At 41.6% G+C, this 22,487-nt stretch overlaps 1 protein-coding gene across 1 annotated transcript in view; it reads right to left on the bottom strand.

The window, feature by feature from the left end:
• Positions 1 to 12,906, bottom strand: part of LOC107296259 (protein kinase C-binding protein NELL1-like) — a gene marked incomplete at its 3' end in the record, with an annotated part of 376,505 nt that extends 363,599 nt beyond the window's left edge. The window contains exon 1 of the mRNA XM_015825608.1: positions 12,785 to 12,906. Within this exon, the coding sequence (XP_015681094.1) occupies positions 12,785 to 12,906 (122 nt within the window). The remainder of the gene's footprint in view (positions 1 to 12,784) is intronic.
• Positions 12,907 to 22,487: the final 9,581 nt, after the last annotated feature.

Genomic DNA, 22,487 nt, shown 5'->3' with positions numbered 1-22,487 from the left:
CCTCAGAAGGATGGAAGGCTGAGTCAACCTTGAGCCGGTCAGGACTGAACTGCTGCTGGGTAGAGTTATCCTGCCATACTGCATTCTAACCTTTATTTATAAAATTTATTTGCCACCTATCTCATATCCACCAACTCTTGGTGGCTTACAACATAGGAAACATTGAAAAACATTAAAAGTCATCCATCTTAAACAGCACAACAGATAAAAAAATTAATAAAATAAAATCTGGACACAAAATGGCAAAGAGAGGAGCCTGACATATAGGGGATTGGGGGAGGGTTGAATTAATCAACCACTTCCAGTATGAAGTTCCCTCTTTGGGTTTTCCAAGCCGTCTGGCAGAACCAGGTCTTAAGGCTCTTATGAAATGTCAAGAGAGTGGGAGCCTATCTCACCTCAAGGAGTTAGATATTCTAGAGGGCAGGAACCACAAAATGTTGCACCGTCTTAACTGAGACCCACAATGCACAATACATTATCATCATTAACGCAGCATCATGGCATGATATACAAGACCTGCAAATGAATAAGTCTTTAAGTACCAGAGAGATAAAAAGTAAGACACAGTGGATGAAAAAAATTGTGATTTCTTGGGCCAAGCAATGTGTGCCTTATGGTTGCATGGTAAGCAAGTGTCAGATTATAAGCCACACTTTTTCTTTAACAGGCTTCTTCTAGGTTTTGGAATGCGATTTAGAATGTACTTTGGGTGCATTTAGAGTTTCCACTAGAAGGAAAGATGGTTTACATTTGGAATTGTTGGGAGCACACAGGCAGGATAATTTCTCCCCTGAGAAACTTGAAAAGCTAAGCTTTTGGATTTCCACTAGCTGGTACTAAGCTCCTGACACAGAGCCAACCTTGTATTTTGTAGGTTCCAGGTTTCCAGGTTGTCAGCCCAATATTGTTATAAAAAGGCTCTGTTAGGTAAAGGCCCATTTACCTTGAGGCAACTTTGCATGGAAATGACTTCTAAACAAATGCAAAGCATGCACGCACAATGGTTTTATACTGACTCTGCACAAAAAAGACTTGCCAGCCCCCAGTTGCTTAAAGAAACAACTGTGAGCTGCCTAAGGGCTGCAACATCTGCACCACAACAAGAATTCCAAACATTTCACAGTCCAGCAGGCAGTCTCTATTGTCAAAACTGACACCGCTCACCTGTTCACCAGCAAGATCCTCACATGCCCTAGCACATAGGCTCAACTGCCACAAATAAGTTGTCTCCTCAAGAATGTTACTTTGTTCATGCAATTCTGAGCCTCTAATTTCTAATACTGCAACTGTCTTCCTGAGACAAAAACAAGCCAGCAGACAGAGCATTCACGGGGGATGGAAGGGAAGTATTGTCTAAATCTGAAAGATGGCAGCTTCACAATCCAAACCTGCCCGTTTTATACATATGTTCAATATTGCATGGATGTACAAAAGCAACCAGGCTTTTATCACAGGGCTGTGCTCACTGTTTGACACATTTTTATCTCCTTCCTAGGAACACCCATGTCAATACCTTTGTCATTTCTGATAAAATCAGGTTTGCAAGTGGACTTTTATTCCTTGCAAAATAAATCATGATGACTGTCTCCAACTGGTTTTTTTCTTTTCTTTGTTTTTTGACTAGGCAAGTGTCTTAAAACATTTAATGTAAACAATGTAATTCAAAAGTAAGCCCTCAGTCCAATGAATAAGGGTAGAAGTTTATATTAAGCCTAAATGCCTGATAAATCTCAAAAACAAAATTAACCCTAAAAGACACTTAAACCATGTGCCCCCTCCTGTTACGCTGTGCAGCCCCCAGTAGCAATATTCCTCAAAGATTACTCCTCAGTAATCCACATTAAATTACACAAGATTCCTGAATTAATCGATTCCATTCCTGAATTGATCCCTCAATTTAATGGGCCTCAGTTTAACATACTTCAGATTTGTCTGCTGTATTTAAAAGTAGCCTGAATGTTCATGATTATATTGGGACTTCCTTTTTTCAGTAATAATTTTTCAGAAAATATTATTTCTATTTCTCTATCTACTATACAGAACGGTATTTAGGAGGTATAAACAGAGCAATTAAACAAGGAATGGGGTTTCAGTCATTGTGCTTATATCATACGTTGATCAAGTCATGGTTTAGTCATTGAAACCAATTTTCCAAGGTTCACACTCCCTTGCTTGCAGTAATTAAACAAAATGCTTAGGTAGGAAGGCAGATTTACTCATACATATCCTTGCTATACTTCAAGGTCCTCTTCCATTACCTCAGAATTGACAATTGATCCATAATTCCACGCTTACCACGTGGGTCAGGCTTGCAATATTAATTTGTCTTAATCATCTCTATGGTTTATGTCTACTATAACAACTGCCTGTGACATCTCATCATCCACTTTAAGAATGAAGAACTGTGGTAGGTCTTTGGGACTCAAAATGAAGCATTGGGCCAGTATGTAAGGAATACTGCTGGATGGAGGGGGTGATTTCTTTGCTGTACAAGGGTTTTGGGGGTTCAAAAATAAATTCCATTTGCCATTTAACAGACAGCCTTAACAGCCACTCTTCCCTCAATCTCCTTAAATTTAGGGTTTACTATATGCTGTACTCAACGTGTCAAAATATCACTTCCCTGCAAATTATGTACACCCCACAATCCGCTACATAGGAAAGCTTCACCCACATGCTTTGTGGCTTAAAAATAATTTGAACTGAGAGCATCTGTAGAAAACAAGCAGCAAAACTAAGGAATAAGCTTTCTTTACTCCTATATAATGACTTTGAATAGAAAAAGAACCAGGAAGCAAGAGTCACATTCATTTAACTTCTTAAAGTTGGACTGCTTGAACTTTTAAAAAATAAAAAGTTCGAATAAAAATATTCTCTGCTTTCGGTCACCGAGACTTATTCTACCTTTTAATTTTTAAAAAAGCAAATATTCTCTTTCCCTCTCTTTCTAAAATTTTATTAAGAACATAAAAGAGACTGAGATTGCCATTCAGAGGCAAATGGCTTAGCTTGATATGTCAATCTGATTTTAACCCCTGAAAAACTTTGGTTAACAAATCCAGGGCTGGCTCTAGGCAAGGCCAAGTAGAGTCTCCATGGATTTATAATGAATAGATGGAACATTTCAAGATGCGGGCAAGAAATTCTGCTTGGCAAGTACCCTCTCACATCCCAGTTCTCTCTCTCCTTCACCCTCATCCTGTTTGAGGACAGAAATAAGAGGTTGAAATCTGGAGCTTGAAATCATATGTGTAAAACTAGAGAAAGAAAGGAAGGAAGGAAGGAAGGAAGGAAGGAAGGAAGGAAGGAAGGAAGGAAGGAAGGAAGGAAGGAAGGAAGGAAGGAAGGAAGACACATTTTGAAATTCCTAACAAAATCAGAAGATGAGCTGAACTATAGGGAGTGCCAGTATATGACTTTGCTTAGGGTGCCAAATTGTATAGAGCTGGCCCTGGGCAAGTTATAAGTGTGATTAATACATTAATCTGCCCAAACAGATTTAGTTTGATATGAAGGAACCTCAGATTTTTATATTCACGTCTCTTCCTTCTCCTGGGAAGAAAAAAGAATTCTGAAGTTTTGTTTTAGTACAGGTTTTTGTGTTGTCTGGGATGGAAAACTGAGCCTGATGTAAAATAAGAATGATTTGAGTGTAAAGTGTAAATTAATATAAAATCAGTTATGATTATCTATAATTCCAAGTCTAAACAACATGACAAACTTCAGTAAATGAAAAGCAGAAACTACCAATTTCCTTTTTTCTTCCATGAGTGAGTAGCATTCAGAAGACTCATTGCTATACATTCACGCTACACTAAATTATGATTTAGCTTTTCCGTGATCACGCAATTCACATTTCTGCCTCTATTTGTGAGCTATAGTCTATCATCTGTGAAACTTGCCTGAGTTGTCCTAATTATAGGATATGTGGTTAATATTATTTTAGCATTGAAGCAAAAATATTCCTCCGAAGTTAAAATAAAACAGTGGGTGTTTATGTTCTTGGAGCAGCATGAAAGATGTCTTACATCTGTTTACACAGCTACAAAATTTCAGTAATAATTCAGAAAAGGTCTTTCAAAATGCAGAGCAGTGCCAATGCAGCGTCTATTTGTTACCCTTGAAAACAGCTGCATCTTTTTTCCTGAGATTGCATTAGTGCGCTCTGTAGCTACAAACGCTCCATTTGAGCTCCTTAAGGACATTTATTTATTTATTTATTTATTTATTTATTACTCAAATATGAAGCGTTGTACAGGCTGACTACTTAAGAAAGAAAAAAGATAGTGTATAGTGTCAAAAAATTACTTTGCTGTGAGTAAACATCTTAGTAAGGTCATAGGTCAGAAGGAGGTGAGTTGGGGTTCAAAGATCATATAGAACAAAGGTCCCCAACCTTTTGGGCACCAGGGACCAGTTCTGTGGAGAGAAGTTTTTCCGCCGACCGGAGGGTGCGTGGTTTTGTGTGCTGCCTGAATCCCGCGGATGAGACTTTGCTTGTTTGTGCAGACCAGTTGCTGGTATGCCACGTCCTGATACTGGTCCACGGACCGGGGGGTTGGGGACCCCTAATATAGAAGACTCCTTGGGAGGCTGAGAGGTTGCAGTGTGAATGGAACTATTCACTTATGTATTTATCAATCATATTTAAAAACTGTCCATCTCCTTCATAGATCGACTCAGGTATGCAGATAGACATAAAAACATATGCTATATATAAACATAATAAAAACTATTATAAACAGCAATAAAATAGTACACAAATGTATACAATTTTATTATTAAAATGGGCAGGGTTTGGAAGGTTTGGACGTGTCTAGTTTTTTTGTCTGCTTCAGAATGGCAGGCAATTATGCCATTTCCATTAGTTTTCAGCCATCCTACGAGGAGTCTTAAGGACCACAGTTTGGCATTCTGAAATAGATCAATAGGTACAAGAAAGTTTACACAAACAAGATGTTTGTGATATATTTATTGGTGTATTCTAAAAACATTCAGCTTTTTCCCCCTGAAGTTTCCAAGTGATTTTATTCAAGAAACATTGACATGCATTCAGCTATTACAGTTTCATAATATATGTGGATTTATCACCCAACAAAGAAAGAAAATTGTGAAGAGCACGCACTTTACAGGTTTTCGGGGGGGGGAGAGAGAGATAAGATTTAATAGATTAAAGCTATAAAATATAGATCCCATTTTGGAAAATTCACATTTTCTGCTATTTATTAACCACTGAAGAGGTTTATGGAATTTCTGTATATCTACCTTATGGGGTAAAATCACCATCTCTAAAGGGCAGGTGCCTCAAGATCTGTTCAGGAGGAAATGTTAAAGACTTCTCTCAAAGGAGCTTTTTCAAAAGGCGACTGGGCTATTTCTTCTTTGAGGAAGAAGAAGGCATTTCGCTTCTCATCCAAAAGCTTCTTGGTCGAGAAGAGAAATGTCTTCTTCTTCTTCCTTATGGGAAAAAAACAAAGTCCAATTGCCTTTTGAAAAAGTACCTTTGAGATAACCATGACCTGGATGACTGAGAAGCTCCATAGACCTTCTCTTGCTGATATCATTCATAGATCGAAGAAAAAGCTGATCCAAGGCCACATGGAAAATGCAAACTGCTCTTCTCCGTGCCGCTAAATTTCATAATAAAATGTCTAATAATTTGTTCTCCTTTAAGAGCATCCAAAATCTACTGGTTAATAGAAAGGAACTGGAATGTGTCCACTCTGCCCAAATGCTCCAAGCAGAAAGAAATAAGAGAGGGGTGGGGTTTTTTTTAGAATACCTGGATGTATGCTAAAATAAAGACCAGATATAGCACAGTTGTATTGTATTGTATTGTATTGTATTGTATTGTTTGTTATATTGTTGTGTTGTGTTGTGTTGTGTTGTGTTGTGTTGTTGTGTTGTGTTGTGTTGTGTTATGTTATGTTTTATGTTATGTTATATTCCTATAAAAAGTGGCAGGACCAGGGAGAAAATGTCTTTAGATCTTCCTTCCTTCTTTCCTTTCTTCCCTTCAATGCCTTTTAGTCAGTCTTGATCCCTGCTGATTGCATGAACAAGTCCATACGGCTTTTCTTAGCAATATTTTTTCAGAAACAGCTTGCCGTGGCCTTCTCCCTAGGGCTAAGAAAATTCTAGAACTTAACTGTATGTTGTAAAAGAGACCGCAATATGGAAAATAGGCCTTTAAAGCTGTAAAGAGGTTAAATTATATGAATGGAGTTGCATTACCCAGCAAAATCTCTGGCTGCAGAATTAAGCACATCTTGGCAAGAACAATTCTGAGCCAAGTAGATTTTCATGTGTAGGAAAAGTCTACTATCTAGAGCAGGGCTTTTCAACCTTTCAACCGATTGTACCACTTTTAAGATATGGCAATATTCGAGTATCACCAGTTGCCTAACTAGGTGTCAAAAACTTGATGAACAAAAAAAAGAGGAAAAAAGTGATAAAGTGATAAAGTAATAAAGTGATAAAGTAAAAGTAGTCCTCAACTTACAACAGTTCGCTTAGAGACCGTTCAAAGTTACAATGGCACTGAAAAATGTGACTTATGACCATTTTTCACACTTATGACCATTGCAGCATCCCCAGGGTCATGTGATTTACATTCGGATGCTTGGCAACTGATTCATACTTATGACGGTCACAGTGTCCCAGGGTCATGTGATCCCCTTTCACAACCTTTTGACAAGCAAAGTCAATGGCTGGGGGGGGGCGTGGCCAGATCAATGTCTCTCAGGTTGGAGGGCACCTGTGTGGGGATTGGGGGGGCTGTGGGAGAATCCAGAGGTCTCCAGTGGAGGGGAGTGGGACTGGGGTGAGCACCAGGGCATGGCCCACTGGAGGAGCCTCACTGTCCCTCTTGGGCTGTGCGGGGGACTCCCAGAGGTGGCACAGGCTGCCAGGAGCCCCAGAGTGGAGGGCAAGTGTCCAGCCCAACCCTCAAGCTCCTGGACCAGGACCCTGCAGCTCAACCAATTCCAGCCCCACTTCCCTGAGGAGGTACCCAGCTGTGCTTACCTCCTCCTCGAGGTTGCTGCTGGGCTGACTCTCCTTGGCCAGGTTGATCATGGTGAGTGCAGGAGGACAAAGTGCTTGGGTCAAAGGGAGGCCCACTCCTTCTCCATGTGAGGAGACCCGGCTTTGTAGCCAAAGCATCCTTCACAATAGGATGGGAGACCACCCGGATAGGCCAGGAGGAGGGGGCAAAGGGATGGCGAAAGGGCAGCAACACACACACACACACAAACACGTGCATGGGTCTGGGAGAGGTGAGCTGAGAGTCACACAGAGATCCTTCAGGCACAGAGGCAACAACAGGGGGAGGGGTCAAAATGGGAACCCTGCCAGAAGCCTTGAGCAGCTTTAAAAAATAAACCTATAAAGCGCTTAGAATGTGGCCCCCAGGGATGCTGGGCCCTGCATGCTCACTGCAGCCTCCTATGCGCACACTCAGGGGACAGGGTGGGGGCGGGGCTGAGGCAGTGAGGTGGCCCGTCGCTGGTTCCAGGGCTGCCCCGTGGATCTAAGACTGAGCACATTCTGGCTTTTATGGTAGCTACAAGGTTGTAAATCAGTACCCGGTCAGCCTGGGCTAGCCTTTTCTTTCTGAGAAGTCAGCAAGGACGCTGGGCACTTATCGCCGCGTCTCCCTCACTGGCCCTTTCCCACAAAAACCTCCTCTTTTCATGTTTTCCTCTCCCCCCCCTTTTCCATGCACCTCCTGCTCCGCGCTGCTTTTGGAAGTGCCAATCAGCTGGAGCCCGGCGCTGAGCCCTGCAGAAGCGCCAATCAGCTTGTAGCTGCTCGCGCAGATCCTGGGGCCTCTGCCGAGCCTCTACAGCCCTGTAGCTCCAGCTGTCTCTCCCTCAAGGCTTGTGCAGCGCTGCAGCTGCTTCAGCTCATTCTCTTCCCCCCCCCCCGCTACCACTTCTCTAGGATGATCGCATACCACCTGCCAGGTGTCAAAGTACCACCTGTTGAAAAGCCCTGATCTAGAGTATAATGAGGGGTCTAGGTAAATGTTTAGCTCAATACTTCACCAAGAAAATAAATGAAAGCATGATGGAACTGCAGCCATCCTCCCCATAGAGTACGGGTGTCAAACTCGCTGCCTCGTGTGATGTGTCACGACGTATCGTGACTTTTTTCACATTGCTAGAGCTGGGGTGGGCGTGGCATCCACCTGTTGCAACCAGCCCATGGGCCGGCAGTTTGACATCCCTGCCATAGAGAGTACTGAATTGGCAGCATTCAAAATCACCAATTCTGTGCTATATATCTATGTTTAGGATACCAACATGGTAAGATCTTTAAATGTAACTCCAGTCACAGTCTCCCAATTGTGGTATCCACTGCTAAAAATCTCTAGGTAACTTCATTTTCTTCTGTCCGTCAATGAAGCTACCTTTCCGTAGAATTAACAGTAAAAGAGGACAATTTCCTCTTTTGCAAAATCTGAGGAAATATGTTGTAAGGGACATAGTGGGAAATAGCGAGGGAAGATAATTCCAACCATTTAAAAAGAAATCTCAGGAGGTTTCCATAAGATCTGTTTTGTAATTACCATTCAATATGCAAATTAACTATAGTGGGAAGACTGCTTTAACTGTTGCCTATATATCTCCCTACATAAAGTTTAATCTGCATCAAGGAAATTGCAACATTTAAAAGAACTATGTGAAGTCTACAAAATTATAGGAATGCTATCAAGACCCTGTGATTTTCTCCAATTAAAAGGAACATCCTTAGTCAACCCAAGATTTAGCTCTTCGGCTGACCATGAATACTCTGGGACTCTTTCGTACTCATTCCTCTTCTGCTGGCTTTTGATACTATGGTGTGTGTGTGTGTATGTGTGCGCGCGCGTGCGTGTGTGTGCGCGCGCATGCGTGCAAATAAACAATTTGGGCAGTGCGGTTAAAGTAATCATAAAAATCATAGAATATAAAGTTTGGAAGTGACCTAGGAGAGCATCTAGATCAATCGCTAGATGATTGTGTTGATTAATAATTAATCAACATTAACACCGCAGCTTCAGTTGTACAGCCACATCTTCTTTCTTTCTTGGAGCTTTAAAGCCTCTTATCAAATCTTAAGCAGAAACATATATGGCTATTTCATCTGCATCCAGTAGAATAAATAGATGACTAAACTCATTTTTCTTCTTATAAATCAAAAGGAGCAGTTAAATGGAAAATGATTTGCTCTAAAAATTGCAGCTATAGGACCCCAAGAGTCCACATCCTGACTTTCTCTTTCTTCTTCAGTGCAATCTGATTAATTTAATTTTGCAAAAAGAGAAAATGAAAAGACTTTGACTAATTCATGGCCAAAGCCTTAGAAGCTATCCTAAGACCGAGCAAGGTAGTTCCCAATATCAGCAAGAAGCAAAGCCAGAAAATAACCTATTTGTGTAGTATATGCTTTAGAAATGCATTATTTTAATGTCTTTTATCAACCATTTGTTGACATGGAACATGACTGTCATGAAAGGGTTTTGACTCAATTTATACGCGCCTTTGTGTCTTAAAGCTATAGATCAGTTTTCCAATACAGCATATAAAACTTGTGAATAGAGATTTCAGTATAAACGCACTTTAAATGCACTAGAATTCACTATTCTTTGGCAAAATACACTACTGAACAGTTTGATGAAACTTCTTTCCAAATTTAGTTCCTCTTGTAAGGTTCAAGCCCAACAATTCAAACTTAGGTAGTAATTTTATGAATGAGAAATATTTCATCTAACTATACCAGCCAGGCAACATTTTCCATTCAGTCTTCAGAATTAGGACCTGATTGCTAATTAGGTCCAATCTGCAAAACTCAGGAACAAGTTGAAGGGGTGACCTATTCATCAAAGGATATGCAAATTCATTCCAGGTGAAGCACTGCTATTGTGTCCTTTAGCTCATTTCACTAAAATGAATAGTAATTGCAGACCACTTAACCACAATTGAATTTTGACCCCCCCCAAAAAAGTTTTTCTTACAGAGTCCAGCTTCTTAAATACTTTTTAATATTTAACAGTTTTGCAATCTATCACTTCTCGCCATAAAAAGCAAGTAAGCTACAGCAACGCCATTAGATTCATTTGAAAAGCAATGAGAGCCACCAAGATCATAGCTAGTTTTCCTGTGCAGTGATTGGAGATATGAATAATAAATACTTGACCATAGAAATCTTAAGTATAGAGGAATAGAAAATATAATTGCTCCTCCAGTTCTATAGTTTGGGATGTAAAATATAAGGTACATTTCTGCTATGTAAGTGCTAAATTAGTTGCTGAAGATTTTGTGCTCTGCAATATACCTCGGTAAGAGTACCAGCCTGTTCCTTAAATAGTGCTTTATTCTAGGTCTAGGATGTAAAAAACAGTTACGTTTAACACAGCTTAGTAAGAACTGGAGCCTATAGAGCTACACTGTAGATTCAGAAGCAATAATCTAGTGTGTGAAGGAAATCTGTAAATACACTTCCCTCAAAAATCACCTAAAGCTAAATTAAGTACCCTTTTAAGAAAAATAAACAAATATAAACAAACTTAAAAGACAAACACATCACTAGCACACATATTTTCACTAAGCAGCAAGGTTGTTGGTTTTTAGCTCATTTGTATTGGTTAAATATTTTCTGATATTTTTTTTCCAGGCTTATTTATTTGCACATGTGAAAGCCATATTGCTCCAGAACATAAAAACTAAAACCAGAGTCTTTTAATTACTGAAAGCTGCAAATATTTGAAAAAGACACAACTATAGCAACTCATGTGCGCCCATTCACTTGAACTGCATCCTGTTGCCCCAAAAAGCAGCCAGTTGTTTACACGAGCAGAGATTCCTTTTCTTTCTAATGTATTTGTTTACAATCCCAGCCACACCTTCTAGATAGAAGACAGTCAGGGGAAAATGAAATTCATCCATAATAAGACAGTTGGGATAGGAACAGAGAAGAAGGAATATAGTGATTTTATGCCTTATAGAACTCTACCAAGTAAATATTTCAGAGGGTAACACTGGGGGAATAAATGTTCCGGCTCAGGAAATTTATTCCTTTGGTCTTGGTTAAAAACAACTTGGCCAAAAGCAACAAAGAGGGGTTTTTCCCCCCTCTGTTTCTTCTTTCATGTGCTTTTTTTTTCCTCTCTGTCAAGTGAAGGATGAGGGGTATCCCCTCTCCCCACCAAGTTTGTAAATTCCTTTTCATCTTCTGTAAAAAATAAAATAAAATAAAAACCCAGAAAACTGGAGAAGCGTTCCTAAACTTTAGATTCTTTCTTTCTTTCTTTTTTCTTGGAGGAAACAATGGGCTTTTTGGGAGAGCGAAAAAGAAAAAGAAAAAGAAAAGCCAATGGAAGATAGTCATCTTGGCAGTCTATCTCCCTCCTGCCCCTCCCCCAACCGAAGCTAAGGGGATGAAAATATTGTAAACCCAGAGTCAGATTTGCGCTACCCACGTCTGTATTGTCAAACCACGCCGTTCCCTGAAGCGTTAGCACCAGGTTTCCCTCGAGGGACGGGTGTGAGTCTCCACCCGCACTCCCGCGGAAGGCCCTGTGAACGGAGTTGCCATCCCTGCATCCGATTCCCCCAGATCTCCAGCCGGTCTTGTTATCTGCGCGATCTCCCACCCACCCACCCGCCCGCCTCCCCTTCCTCCACAGATCTCCCCTCCTCCCGGAACAGCCCTCTCTTCTGTCGGAAGGACGCCGAGACAGCTGCTTGGGTAGCGGGCTGAGCGAAGACAATAAAAGAGAGCGTCAGCCCCGCGCAAAAGAAACTGGCACTTTGCTTCTTCTCCGGCATAACCTTCTCTTGACGTTCCGGCTGTAGAGAGGAACGCTCTCTGGCTTTTGATCCTCCCTCCCCCCCCCCAGGATGTGATTTGTGCCCACTGACAGGTAATCTTCACCTGCGGGCCCCGCCGACAGTGGGAGAGCGGGAGAGGCAGATCAAGCCTCGGCTGCCGCTGGCCTGGTGCCTCTTAGACTCGGGTCATTGAAAGAAAGAAAGAAAAAGGAAAAAAAAGAAAGAAAAGCCCGGAGTCCGGGTTTAGGGGGGGGGGAGGGACGGAGAGCAGGGGCCATGTGGCAGATCCGAGTGGGTTTGCATCCCAGCACGCTCCGCCTTTCCCCGCGGGCTCCCTTTCTTGCGTGTCCCCGGCGCGGGGCTTCCCTGATCCCGCTCCGTGCCTGGGGGTGGGGTTTGGCCCCGGTCCTCCGAGAGCCCCTGCCATTACGAGGCAAAGTTTCCGAGTTCCGCCTCGCCAGGACGAGACCGCGGAGGGGCTCCGGGGCGGTGCGCCGAGTCCTCCCTCCCTCCCCCCCCTCGAAGCCACTCCGCGCGATCCTTCGGCCGCTCTCGGCGCCCCCTTTGCTGTCACCATCCCTCCCCCCTCCCGGCACTACCGGGCCCCCACTTTTCTAAGCCACGCTAAGCCATCGGCAGTTTATTGGGGGGGGGGGGGNGAGAGAGAGAGAGAGAGAGAGAGAGAGAGAGAGAGAGAGAGAGAGAGAGAAACGAGGGCATAGCGAAAGAAAAGAAAGGAGGTGAGCGGATCCTCCCCCACCGTGTACCCGGCTACCTATTGTCTTTGCCTTAAAGACCCCGATTCCTACTCCAATGTTTCCCCCGGAGCAGCCTCCCCCCGCCGGGACTAAAATGCCTCTTTGCAAGGTTTCCCCCATGCCTCTCCTCCCCACCGCCACCCCCCATTTCCGAGGCGTGCGAAGCCGGGGCGGAGATTTTTCCCCCACCCTTTTCTCGGCTCTTACCTGTTCTGGCCGCTGCCAGGCAAACCCAAACGCCCACCATGACATCCATCGGGGCTGATCACGCTGTCTGCTCCGTGGAGACCCCGCACGGCAAAGCCTGGCTCCAGTTCGCTTTCGAGCATCAGAGCCTTCAAACTTGAAGCGCTTGTTTGGCCGCTGCTCAGAGCGGCGGCGGCAGCGGCGGCGGCAGCAGCAGAGCGAGAGAGCGAGAGAGAGAGAGAGACAGCAGCGCAAGCACTAGCAGCGGTCAGATCTGCTGCCCTGGAAGAGCCCACGTGCTTTCCGTGGGGATGATGCCCGGCTCAGACGGCCCTTTCCCGTGGGGCTCCGCAGCTCACGCCCAGTTTGATGTGCAAGCTTTGTTCGGCTTGGTCGCGTCGACGCCCCTGCCGCCTTCAGTTGCCTCGGCTTGCCGGGGAGGAGAGGCGGGCCCGCGAGCTCGCCGCTTGGGTGCTGGATCCCCCTCTCGGATCTTAATGGATCGGTCTTAAACCACCCCCGCCCCCCGCCCCAAAGAGGGAGGTAAAAGCATCTCGGAAAGAACTGAGCAAGTGAACGGGGAAGGAGGCTGCTATCCAGGCATCTGACCAACTTGTCGCTGCCTCCTGTTTGGGGGATAAGGAGGCAGAGATAAGGGGGTGGGGAAGAGAGCGGAGCGCTAAGACGCCTTTTTTTTTTCCTCGGGCCACGGTGCCCACCCTGCTCTGGGGGTACTTCTACACCCTGGGAAGGAGATTCAGGAGCAGGAGAGAGAGAGAGAGAGAGAGAGAGAGAGAGAGAGAGAGAGAGAGAGACGCCTGTAATTCACTTGGTTCTCCCTACCACGTAAGGTTCTTCAGTGCCTGCCTTGCTGCTTCGTTCCCACTGCTGCTTTAAAGTCATGGGGCTCTCACACACACACACACCCCAGCATGAAGGGGAACTGCTTCAGCCTGCCAGTTCCCTCCCAAATAGCAAGCTAGAGCTGCCCTGGGATAACTCTTTCCCTTGGCCCCACCCAAGAATGATTCCCACATGCTGAAATGCTGTGATTCCCAAGAGAACGGGATCCCTGCCACTCTGAAAATCGGCTGGGCCCGAAATTCCTAAGGGCAGGCTTAGCCCACCTGCAAGAGAGCTGGCATCCTTCTTGCAACATGTCTGAACTCTTGATCTTAGCCCCAAACCCGAGAAACCCAGCATAGGACTCTCCAGAACACTAGGTTAATTCGGGACACGCTGGCTGTGTCTCGCAAACACAATCACACTTTTTTTTTTTATGATTCATAGTAGGTCAAGAAGATGTGATAGTGAATAAGAAGGATAATGTGTCAGATTAGTAATTAGCTAGGATGTGAGGATCTTCCTGAAGACCGAGGCTTGCATGGTATTAACAGCAGTTGATTCATCACAAGGACTGTTTAGGGATAAAGGCGGTCAGGTTTTTCCTAGTTTTCAAATTCTTAAGAAGTTTGGGATTTAAAAATAAAGTGGCTTATATTCAAATTGTGCACCACAGTTTTACTTTCAGTAATTGGCTTGGCAACCCCAACTAAAACTGACACATCCATCCAATGCAAGAAGAGAAATAATTGAAATAAGTTATATATGTATAAAAGAGACAACTATATCAAGGACCATGAAAACCCAAGATGCAAGTAGGGCATAACAAAAGTTAATGAATTTATTAGAATCATTGTCCGTGACTCTGGCAAAATTTTTAGAAACCAGAAGGTGAAACTGTGCTGGCTAAAATGTGTTAAACATTTTCTGAAGGTTTCCCAGCTAATGCTCTTAGTACCAATGCATCTCTGATTTTAGAGGAATTAGTTATCTTTTTAAGGCTGGATTTTATTCTAAGAATTTTGATGCAGCCATTCAACAACAACAATGCTTCCAGGAGGTTTTTAATTTTTAATGTTTTAAATTATTAGTTTAGTGATTAAAACAGCAGAGGAAAAATTCAGAAGAGATTACAAAACAGAAAAGAAAGGGGGGAAAGCCAGTTGAAATAGGCCTCCAGTTAGTGAAAATATATCAGAAACGACCTGCTAAGCTCATCTTCCTGCAGAGAATACAGGTGTTAAAAGAGCACAGAGCCTTGCCAGTCAAGAAGACAGGGGACCTCAAGAGAGAGGATGCATTGCAAAGTCAAGGCAAATCCATTTGCATTTGGTCTACCCCAGGGGTCTTCAAACTTGGCCCTTTTATGACTTGTGGACTTCAGCTCCCAGAATTCCTCAGCCAGGCATGCTGACTGAGGAATTCTGGGAGTTGAAGTCCACAAGTCATAAAAGGGCCAAGTTTGAAGACCCCTGGTCTATCCAATCTGAAAGCAGACTTTTGGTAAGATCAGCTTTCAGAGGAAGATCTCAACCAAGGAACCATTTTTAAGCTCCTTGAGCGCCTCATTTACCAGAATTTCAGACTCTCCTAATTCCTATCTCTGCTTAGAATTGCCTTATCAAATGCCCTGGTGTTGAAAGTTGCATCCGTTTGAATGTCTCATGAATGTCTATTCCAAAAAGATGACAACTTTCTTCTTGAATAACGTCGGCAACTGTCAAATGTTTTCTAATTTGCATTTTACCAGGACTAATTGGCAGCAGCCCCATGTGATTGTCTCTAAAATTTATCTGTGGTAGATCCAGAGACATCATGCTAAGATAAATGTGTAAAAAGAAACTCCAAAAGAATTTGTAGCATAGGAAGATGCCATTTATTTCTGCCACATAATATAACCACTGAATTGGAAGTTACTCTCCAGCATCAGAGCCTTTTTAAAGTTATCCAAAATGGAATCTGGGATCTTTTTCCTGTAAAATATGAGTTCAAACATTGAGCTACAGAAAGTCTGTCAGATGTGGACTGCAGAAATCTAGAGACCCACTACATGGCATGAAAGACATAAAGAAAAGTCTTATTTTGCTGCCACCTAGTAGTCATCTGGCTTTTTTTAAGTACAAAGGTACTAAGCTACAATCTTCCCCTGCTCAATATCAGATCAGGCCATTGAACTGTATCTCAGTTAGCGCTAGCCAAGGACCATGGAACCTTTTAAATTTAAGATGTGTGTACTACCAATGAGTTATAGCCTTTCACTTAAATAAGGTAAAATACATTTTTATTTCTTTTCTTTAATTAAATGGATTTCTAAATCACCCGATAAGCAGACCTCTCTAGGCAGCCAAAATGTTTAATCAAATATAATATAGCTTGTATATAAAAATTAATCTGATTGTGCTGATATTAGTGACAAGCCCACTACTCAGTATTGGAATATTGGACTAGATTCAAATCCTCATTATACAGCAGAATTATGCAGCATTCTGACTCAGAGCTGAGTGGGGAGAGATGCTATAGAATGCACCGGGCCCTTACATAGTATAGAGTCCATGTTAAGAGACCGTTCGCAGTTGCGTGATGAAAAAGTAATTTTGCAACCCAGTCCTCATATTTATGACCTTTGCAGGTCTGTAAAGCAAAAGAAAGCTGATGTATATCATTAAGCCCAATTGTAGTTTCATGTAGCAATCACTTCGCTTAATGGTAGAGTTGTGTCTAGGGAGATTCTCCGTTGTGGGAAGTCACCACCACCCCCCAGAGAAGGAAATATTAAAAGGGCAGAAAGATATATTTCCTCAAAGGATCTTAAAGAGGCAGAAAAGCATGCCCAGTTTTTTTAATAGCCCCAAGTCTCCCTCCCCCAAGCAGAAACCAGCTCTGTAGAAATGTAGATGTAAATAATCCAGGAAGATTGGAGGCCCCCAGCTAGAAGCTTAGGAAGACAAAGACACCTAAAATCTGCATACCCCACCCAAACTCTTAAGTCAGGACATAATAGGATTAACCTACAGAATACCAGAAAGTCACACTCAGACTCAGGTCAAAGTTCATGCCACAGGAACAACTCCAAACAAAAGGCTCCAGAGGGTATAAAAACCCACTCCCTACATGTGCTCATTCTTCTTTTCTTCCAGAGCCATCTTTCTATCTGGCTCTCCTCTTCAATAAACTGCAACCTTCTTTCTAAAGCAGTTGCCATGTTGTTTATTCCCAGCTTGGACTGAATCATGATGAAGACTTTTCCTTCAACACAGTCATCCAGGTCATGGTTCTCCCAAAGGTGCTTTTTTCTAGAGGTAATTGGAATTTCTTTGTTTTTCCTTGAAGATGTTTCATTTCTCATCCAAGAAGCTTCTTCAGTTCTAGAAGAAGCTTCTTGGATGAGTAGTGAAACGTCTTCAAGGAAAAAACAAACAAAGCCCAGTTGCCTCTAGAAAAAAGCACTTTTGGGATAATGGTAGAGTTGATAGTCCCAATGGCTATCTGTATTTGTTGGCAATATATTAAAGGAGCGGCATCTTTTCTTGGTATTATGGCTTTCTTCACACAATTGCTGTGTGGTCTCAGGAAAAGATGGCTAACTCTATCCCTCATAGGAAAAAGCCAAATAGGTTGTCTTAAGATGTTTGTAGGCAAAAGAAGGTTTTAGCATGTTGCAGATTGCAATTGTGATATGCCCATGATGTATATCAGGCCTGCTAAGATAAAAAAGAAAAACTCCAAAGCTAGCTGTTGCTAAGATAAGGAGTATTTGAAAGAATCATATGTACTGTATGTTACTTTTCTTTCCTTTTCTTTTTTGGCTTGGGTAACATTTTTATCTTCTCGGTTGTCACTAGTCATTATAGTGTAGGTCACCTTCATGCTGCCTGTGAATCCCTCTCAGTTGTTGTTCCTGGCAAAAAATAATCTTATATATTTCAGACAGATATTCTCATCTGTGACTCATCAATCTGTTATTTGTCTTCTTTATGATTGTACGTGATTCACATGAGGGGGGGGGAAAGTGGGTCCATTAAAGCAAGTGTTGGGTAATTTAGCAAGTTTAACCCTTGCTGAATGCATTGCAGAAAGAACAGGAGATAACAATTGTGTATTGCTTTATTCTTACACTGAAAAATAAAATAAAATCGATATATTTCATTAAGGTATTTATTAGCTACCTGGGATCAGATTAAGCGTCATAATCCTTGTTTGTTAAACTGGGAAAAATTGGATACTATACTATATAGTAGTTTTCAAATATGGAAATTCTTTGGAATTAACACCACCAGCATTGCTAGCGAGATTTCACTATGTAAATCATTAAGATATTGCCTGTTATTAAAATTAGTATGATTAATATATTACCATGATTTACTGACTACCCCCTCATCATTTTTTAAACCAACACGATCTATTCATACTATTTACTATATTCCATACAATATACGTAACATTTATGGATCTTGTTGAGAAGGTGAAGCATAGATTTGTTTCTGATTGCCTGTGAAAAATAAAGATTGGTCGGAAATCTTAAAATAATATTCTTACTCTTCTCTTGCTTGGCTGACTTTACCCTGGTGATATTTGTTTCAAGATTCGAGATCTTCACATTTCTCTTTACCTAAGCGTGCTGAACAGTTGTGGATGTCCTTTAATAAAGTATGTGACTAGACCAGGAGTAGGCAACCTTGGTTCTTTTATGATTCGTGGACTTCAACTCCCAGAATTCCTGAGCCAGCCATGCTGGCTCAGGAATTCTGGGAGTTGAAGTCCACGAGTCATAAAAGAGCCAAGGTTGCCTACCCCTGGACTAGACTATTTGAGGAATTGCCTCTTCCAGGTTGCATCTACCTGTCCCATTAGGTCCATCAAGAGAGGCTTTCTCTGAGTCCTGTTAGGGAATGCCATCTGGCAGGGCCCTGGAAGAGAGGCTTTTCTGTTGTTGTGCCCACCCTTGGGGCATCATCTCCAGAGAGATCAGGTTGGCTCAAACCCTACCCATAAGGTCTTAAAGACATGGTTTCATTACTAGGCTTGGGGATTTGGACATGTGGTAGAGCCTACCAATGGTTTTGTTGATTGTAGTTGGAGGTTTTTTAATACCTCAGGTGTGGATTGTGTTGCATGCTTTTTTTATATAGCTCTTATTGTCTTTTTAACATTGTCTTTTATTTTTATTTTGGTTTTAATTGCTGTAATCTCTCCAGACGCAGGTATTTGATATAGGCGGCTATACCAATCAATCAATCCAACAAACAAAAAAAATAAAAATAAAAATAACTAGGAAATGAACTGAGAATGTGAGACCAGGAAATATTTCTGGAAAGTATCATTAAAATACAAAAAGTGATTTCCTAAACTGAGCAGAAATAAGACAGGCACTGTCCAATGTTGTATGCCAATTATCTGATGAAAGAATTTTCCAAGTCATCAGATTAAAAAAAAAACAGGCAGAAAATTGTTTTATGTCTTTATTTTGAAACTTAACTCCAAAATTATAGGTGCAAAATATACACATGAGTGAATTTACTTCATGGAATTAATGCAACTAGCAAGTCTTTAATTTATTATACTCTCCTAAAAATCAAAACATTCATTACTTGGGGGGAGGGGGCCAAGATTATAGTATCAGTGATGTTGAGGAAAAGCTGAGAAGGACAAATCTACCATGCAGCAACAAAGCACTTGCTTCTGCTTCATAATTTCCCAGTAGTTCCTTGTACTTTCTATGAGGTTTTTCTAGGTGAAGGGACAGTCCTGTACACTGTGTGATTTCACTGAGTATATGCTGTTGTATCCAGTGGCTTGCAATTTTAAGCATCTGTGATGTATCACAGCACCAGTGGCGTTTCTAATGGGAAAAGTTGCTTTCAAAAAGATAGTATCTTGCTTCTTCTTCCTACCAAATTAAAGTGTATGCTTTCATTTGAGGAGATACCTGACACTCCTTACTTCTTACCTGCTGGGATCCCATCACAGCAAGAATGGTAACATGATTTAGATAAAGAAGCCCACATGGAGAACTGCCAGTATGCCAGCACCAGAAGTTTGAAAGCGAAATAGAGAGAAAAATTACTTTGTGAAAGAATGGAGGTGTGCTTAAGGGTGGACTTAGAAACAGGAAGACGGGATCAAGCAAGCAAGCATTCATTGACTGAAAAGTGTTTCCATTCAACTGTCAGCCAGAAAAGATATCTGTCAATTTACTTGCATTTCTCCATATATATAGACAGGCAAATATGTGGCAGAGCCTTAAATAAATCTGGATATAGTCCACCTGGATCCCTATGGATGTGTTTTAAAGTGGACTCAAAGGGACTAGAAATGGAATAAGTGGTTCTTTTGAAGAGACTTCTATAATATGTTCCTTCTTCGCTTGTCATTTACCTCCTCAGTTCCTAATAAAGTACTTGGTTTGAAGCTTCCGATAGAGATTCCTACTGGAAGAATTTTGGCCTATTTTTCTTCTCTCTTCCTCACTTCAGCACTACTTGAGTTCTTTGGAGATCTTCCAGAACAGCAAAGTGTCATGAGAATATTATAAAAGGAGGAGAAATAAAAACAGCTTGCATTATTCTCTAACTGTGTCTCTTTTCCAGCAAAAATTAACCATGAGATGGCCAATCCCTTTTGGTGGCAAACCTGTGCCAGGAGCCAGAGCAAAACAGATCAAGGGAATATATTGTATGCAAGGGTACCATCTTGTCATGTGTTTAGAATTCACTATATTGATTTTTAGGATAATATCATATATCTGGGTGAAATTAATGGTGCTTTTTAAAATAAAATTCATATTTCTGGAATTATTTAAGTAGACTAGAAAGGGGAGAGATTTTATGAGTCTAAATGAATGCAACTCATGGAATAAGAATAGTTTTGATAATTGTACACGTCATCTAAAAGGTATTAAAGAAATTTTAATAAAGTAAAAACTGTAAGAGAAACTAAAGGTAATAAAGAATAGTAAATAGTGAAGAATAAAGTAGAAAAAGAAAAAAGAAAAGAAAAGGAGAAAGAGGGATGGAAATTGAGTATTATAAAGAAGTGGTTTCCAATCTTCTTGACAGTAGTTATACATTTTTACTTGCTCTCTATCTTTCTCCAGGTTATATCATAATTTCCTCCTCTCTATAAGCTACTCTTCAGAATTGTATATGTCATACAGGTGTACACATTCTTCTCCAAAGTTATTATCTTGTACAGTTAGGCCAAAAGTGCCTTTAAACTGTAGAAAGAGACTAGAATGCTCATGTGATTAGGCACAGATGAAACTGATGGAAGTTGCAGTCTATAAGACATCCCATTGTCTATATCACGGGTGTCAAACTCGCCGCATCACATGACGTGTCGTGACGTATCGCGACTTTTTTCACATTGCTGGAGCTAGGGTTGGTGCGGCCTCCACATGATGCAACCGGCCCACAGGCCGGCAGTTTGACACCCCTGCTCTATATTAACCCAATATAAAACTCACAAATTACCTTGTCAGTTAGAGGTAGCAGTGTCAGTCCCAATTGTGTCTTATATATAAAAACAATTGCCTAAACCAGGGGATCCCAACCTGTGGGCCATGGCCCAGTACCGGGCCATGGCCTATTTGCAACCGGGCTGCATGATTGGCAGGCCAGTGCATGCATACACATGCGCAGCTCCACTTGCAGCAAACACCAGCACTTGCAGACCAACTTTCACTCATAGCTGTGCTAGCGGTCGCAGCCCCAGTCACGCAAGGGATGGGCACACACGCCCACTGCTCACGCATATGAAGCTATGTGCACACACAAATGTGCCTGCCCCACACACAAAACCACCCCCTTTCCCTCCTTGCTCCCTTGCACCAGGCTGCCAACCTGGAAAGTTTGGGGAATGCTGGCCTAAACCTTTCACTTCAGGTGAACTGCATGTTAGCTCTGCTGTGTTTTGTAGAAGCTGATGTTTAATTTGGATTGGGGTTCTGGTCTGGAAAGAGAAGGGAACAAATATTATTGTCCTGCCAAAAGTCGCAGTGGATTTACACCTTAACCTGTAATTGATATGACATAGTACACACAGCCCCAATTCCCTATAGCTGCTTTTACAAAAAGAAACAACATTTTGAGTTAGTCGTAGAGTTCAAATGTAATTTGTGGTTTGGCTCTTAACTTCACAACTTAATATAATGGAAAGGTTTCCCTTTGGTATGCTTAGTCTGATTATTTTTCCGTGCCATGCTGTGGTCTTGCGATTAAATGTCATTTTGTCAATTTAGATCTTAGAGATGGTTTGTCAGAAGCATTGGTACTTCAACATTTATCAGTGCCAACTTCAGAAATGGATATAATTACTATATAGTTCTTGTGTTTGCATTATAAATACTAATCTAGGCAGGCAGGAATTTTCTTTACCTTTCAGCTAGAAATATTCCTGAAACTTTATGTGTAAGAGAACTGTGGTTAGATGTATGGATTGTTCAGGCCACTTTAAATACAATAATATTTCTGGGGGGAAAAAGATTTAGCTACTACAGGCTTAAGATTCTTCCATGCAAGTGAATGGGTGTTTCAATTGCTTTGCTCTGACTTGAATGTAATCCAGTTTTGACACACTGGGCAACTGAACTATGCATGTTTAGCACAAATCTAAGAATAGTTGTTCAAGCATGAGAACTGCTGAGTTCAATGGGATGTACTCTCAAAAAAAAAATACCCTTTGCACTCTGGATTCTCTCTTTTTATCTCCATTAAGGAAATAAATTATCCCAACCTTTTCTTTTTCTACTTCTATTTAATCTTGTACATGATTGAATTAATGTAATAAATGGATTTAAAGAAATCCAATATGTTCTTTGGTAAGTAATTAATTATTCCATGTGCTGCAGTATATTCCAATCATTAGAATACCATCTAATTGACAT

Source organism: Protobothrops mucrosquamatus, unplaced genomic scaffold, assembly GCF_001527695.2.
Source record: "Protobothrops mucrosquamatus isolate PMUCROS unplaced genomic scaffold, P.Mucros_1.0 scaffold2711, whole genome shotgun sequence".
Taxonomy (NCBI): Eukaryota; Metazoa; Chordata; class Lepidosauria; order Squamata; family Viperidae; genus Protobothrops; species Protobothrops mucrosquamatus.
This window is presented reverse-complemented; position numbering and strand designations above follow the sequence as displayed.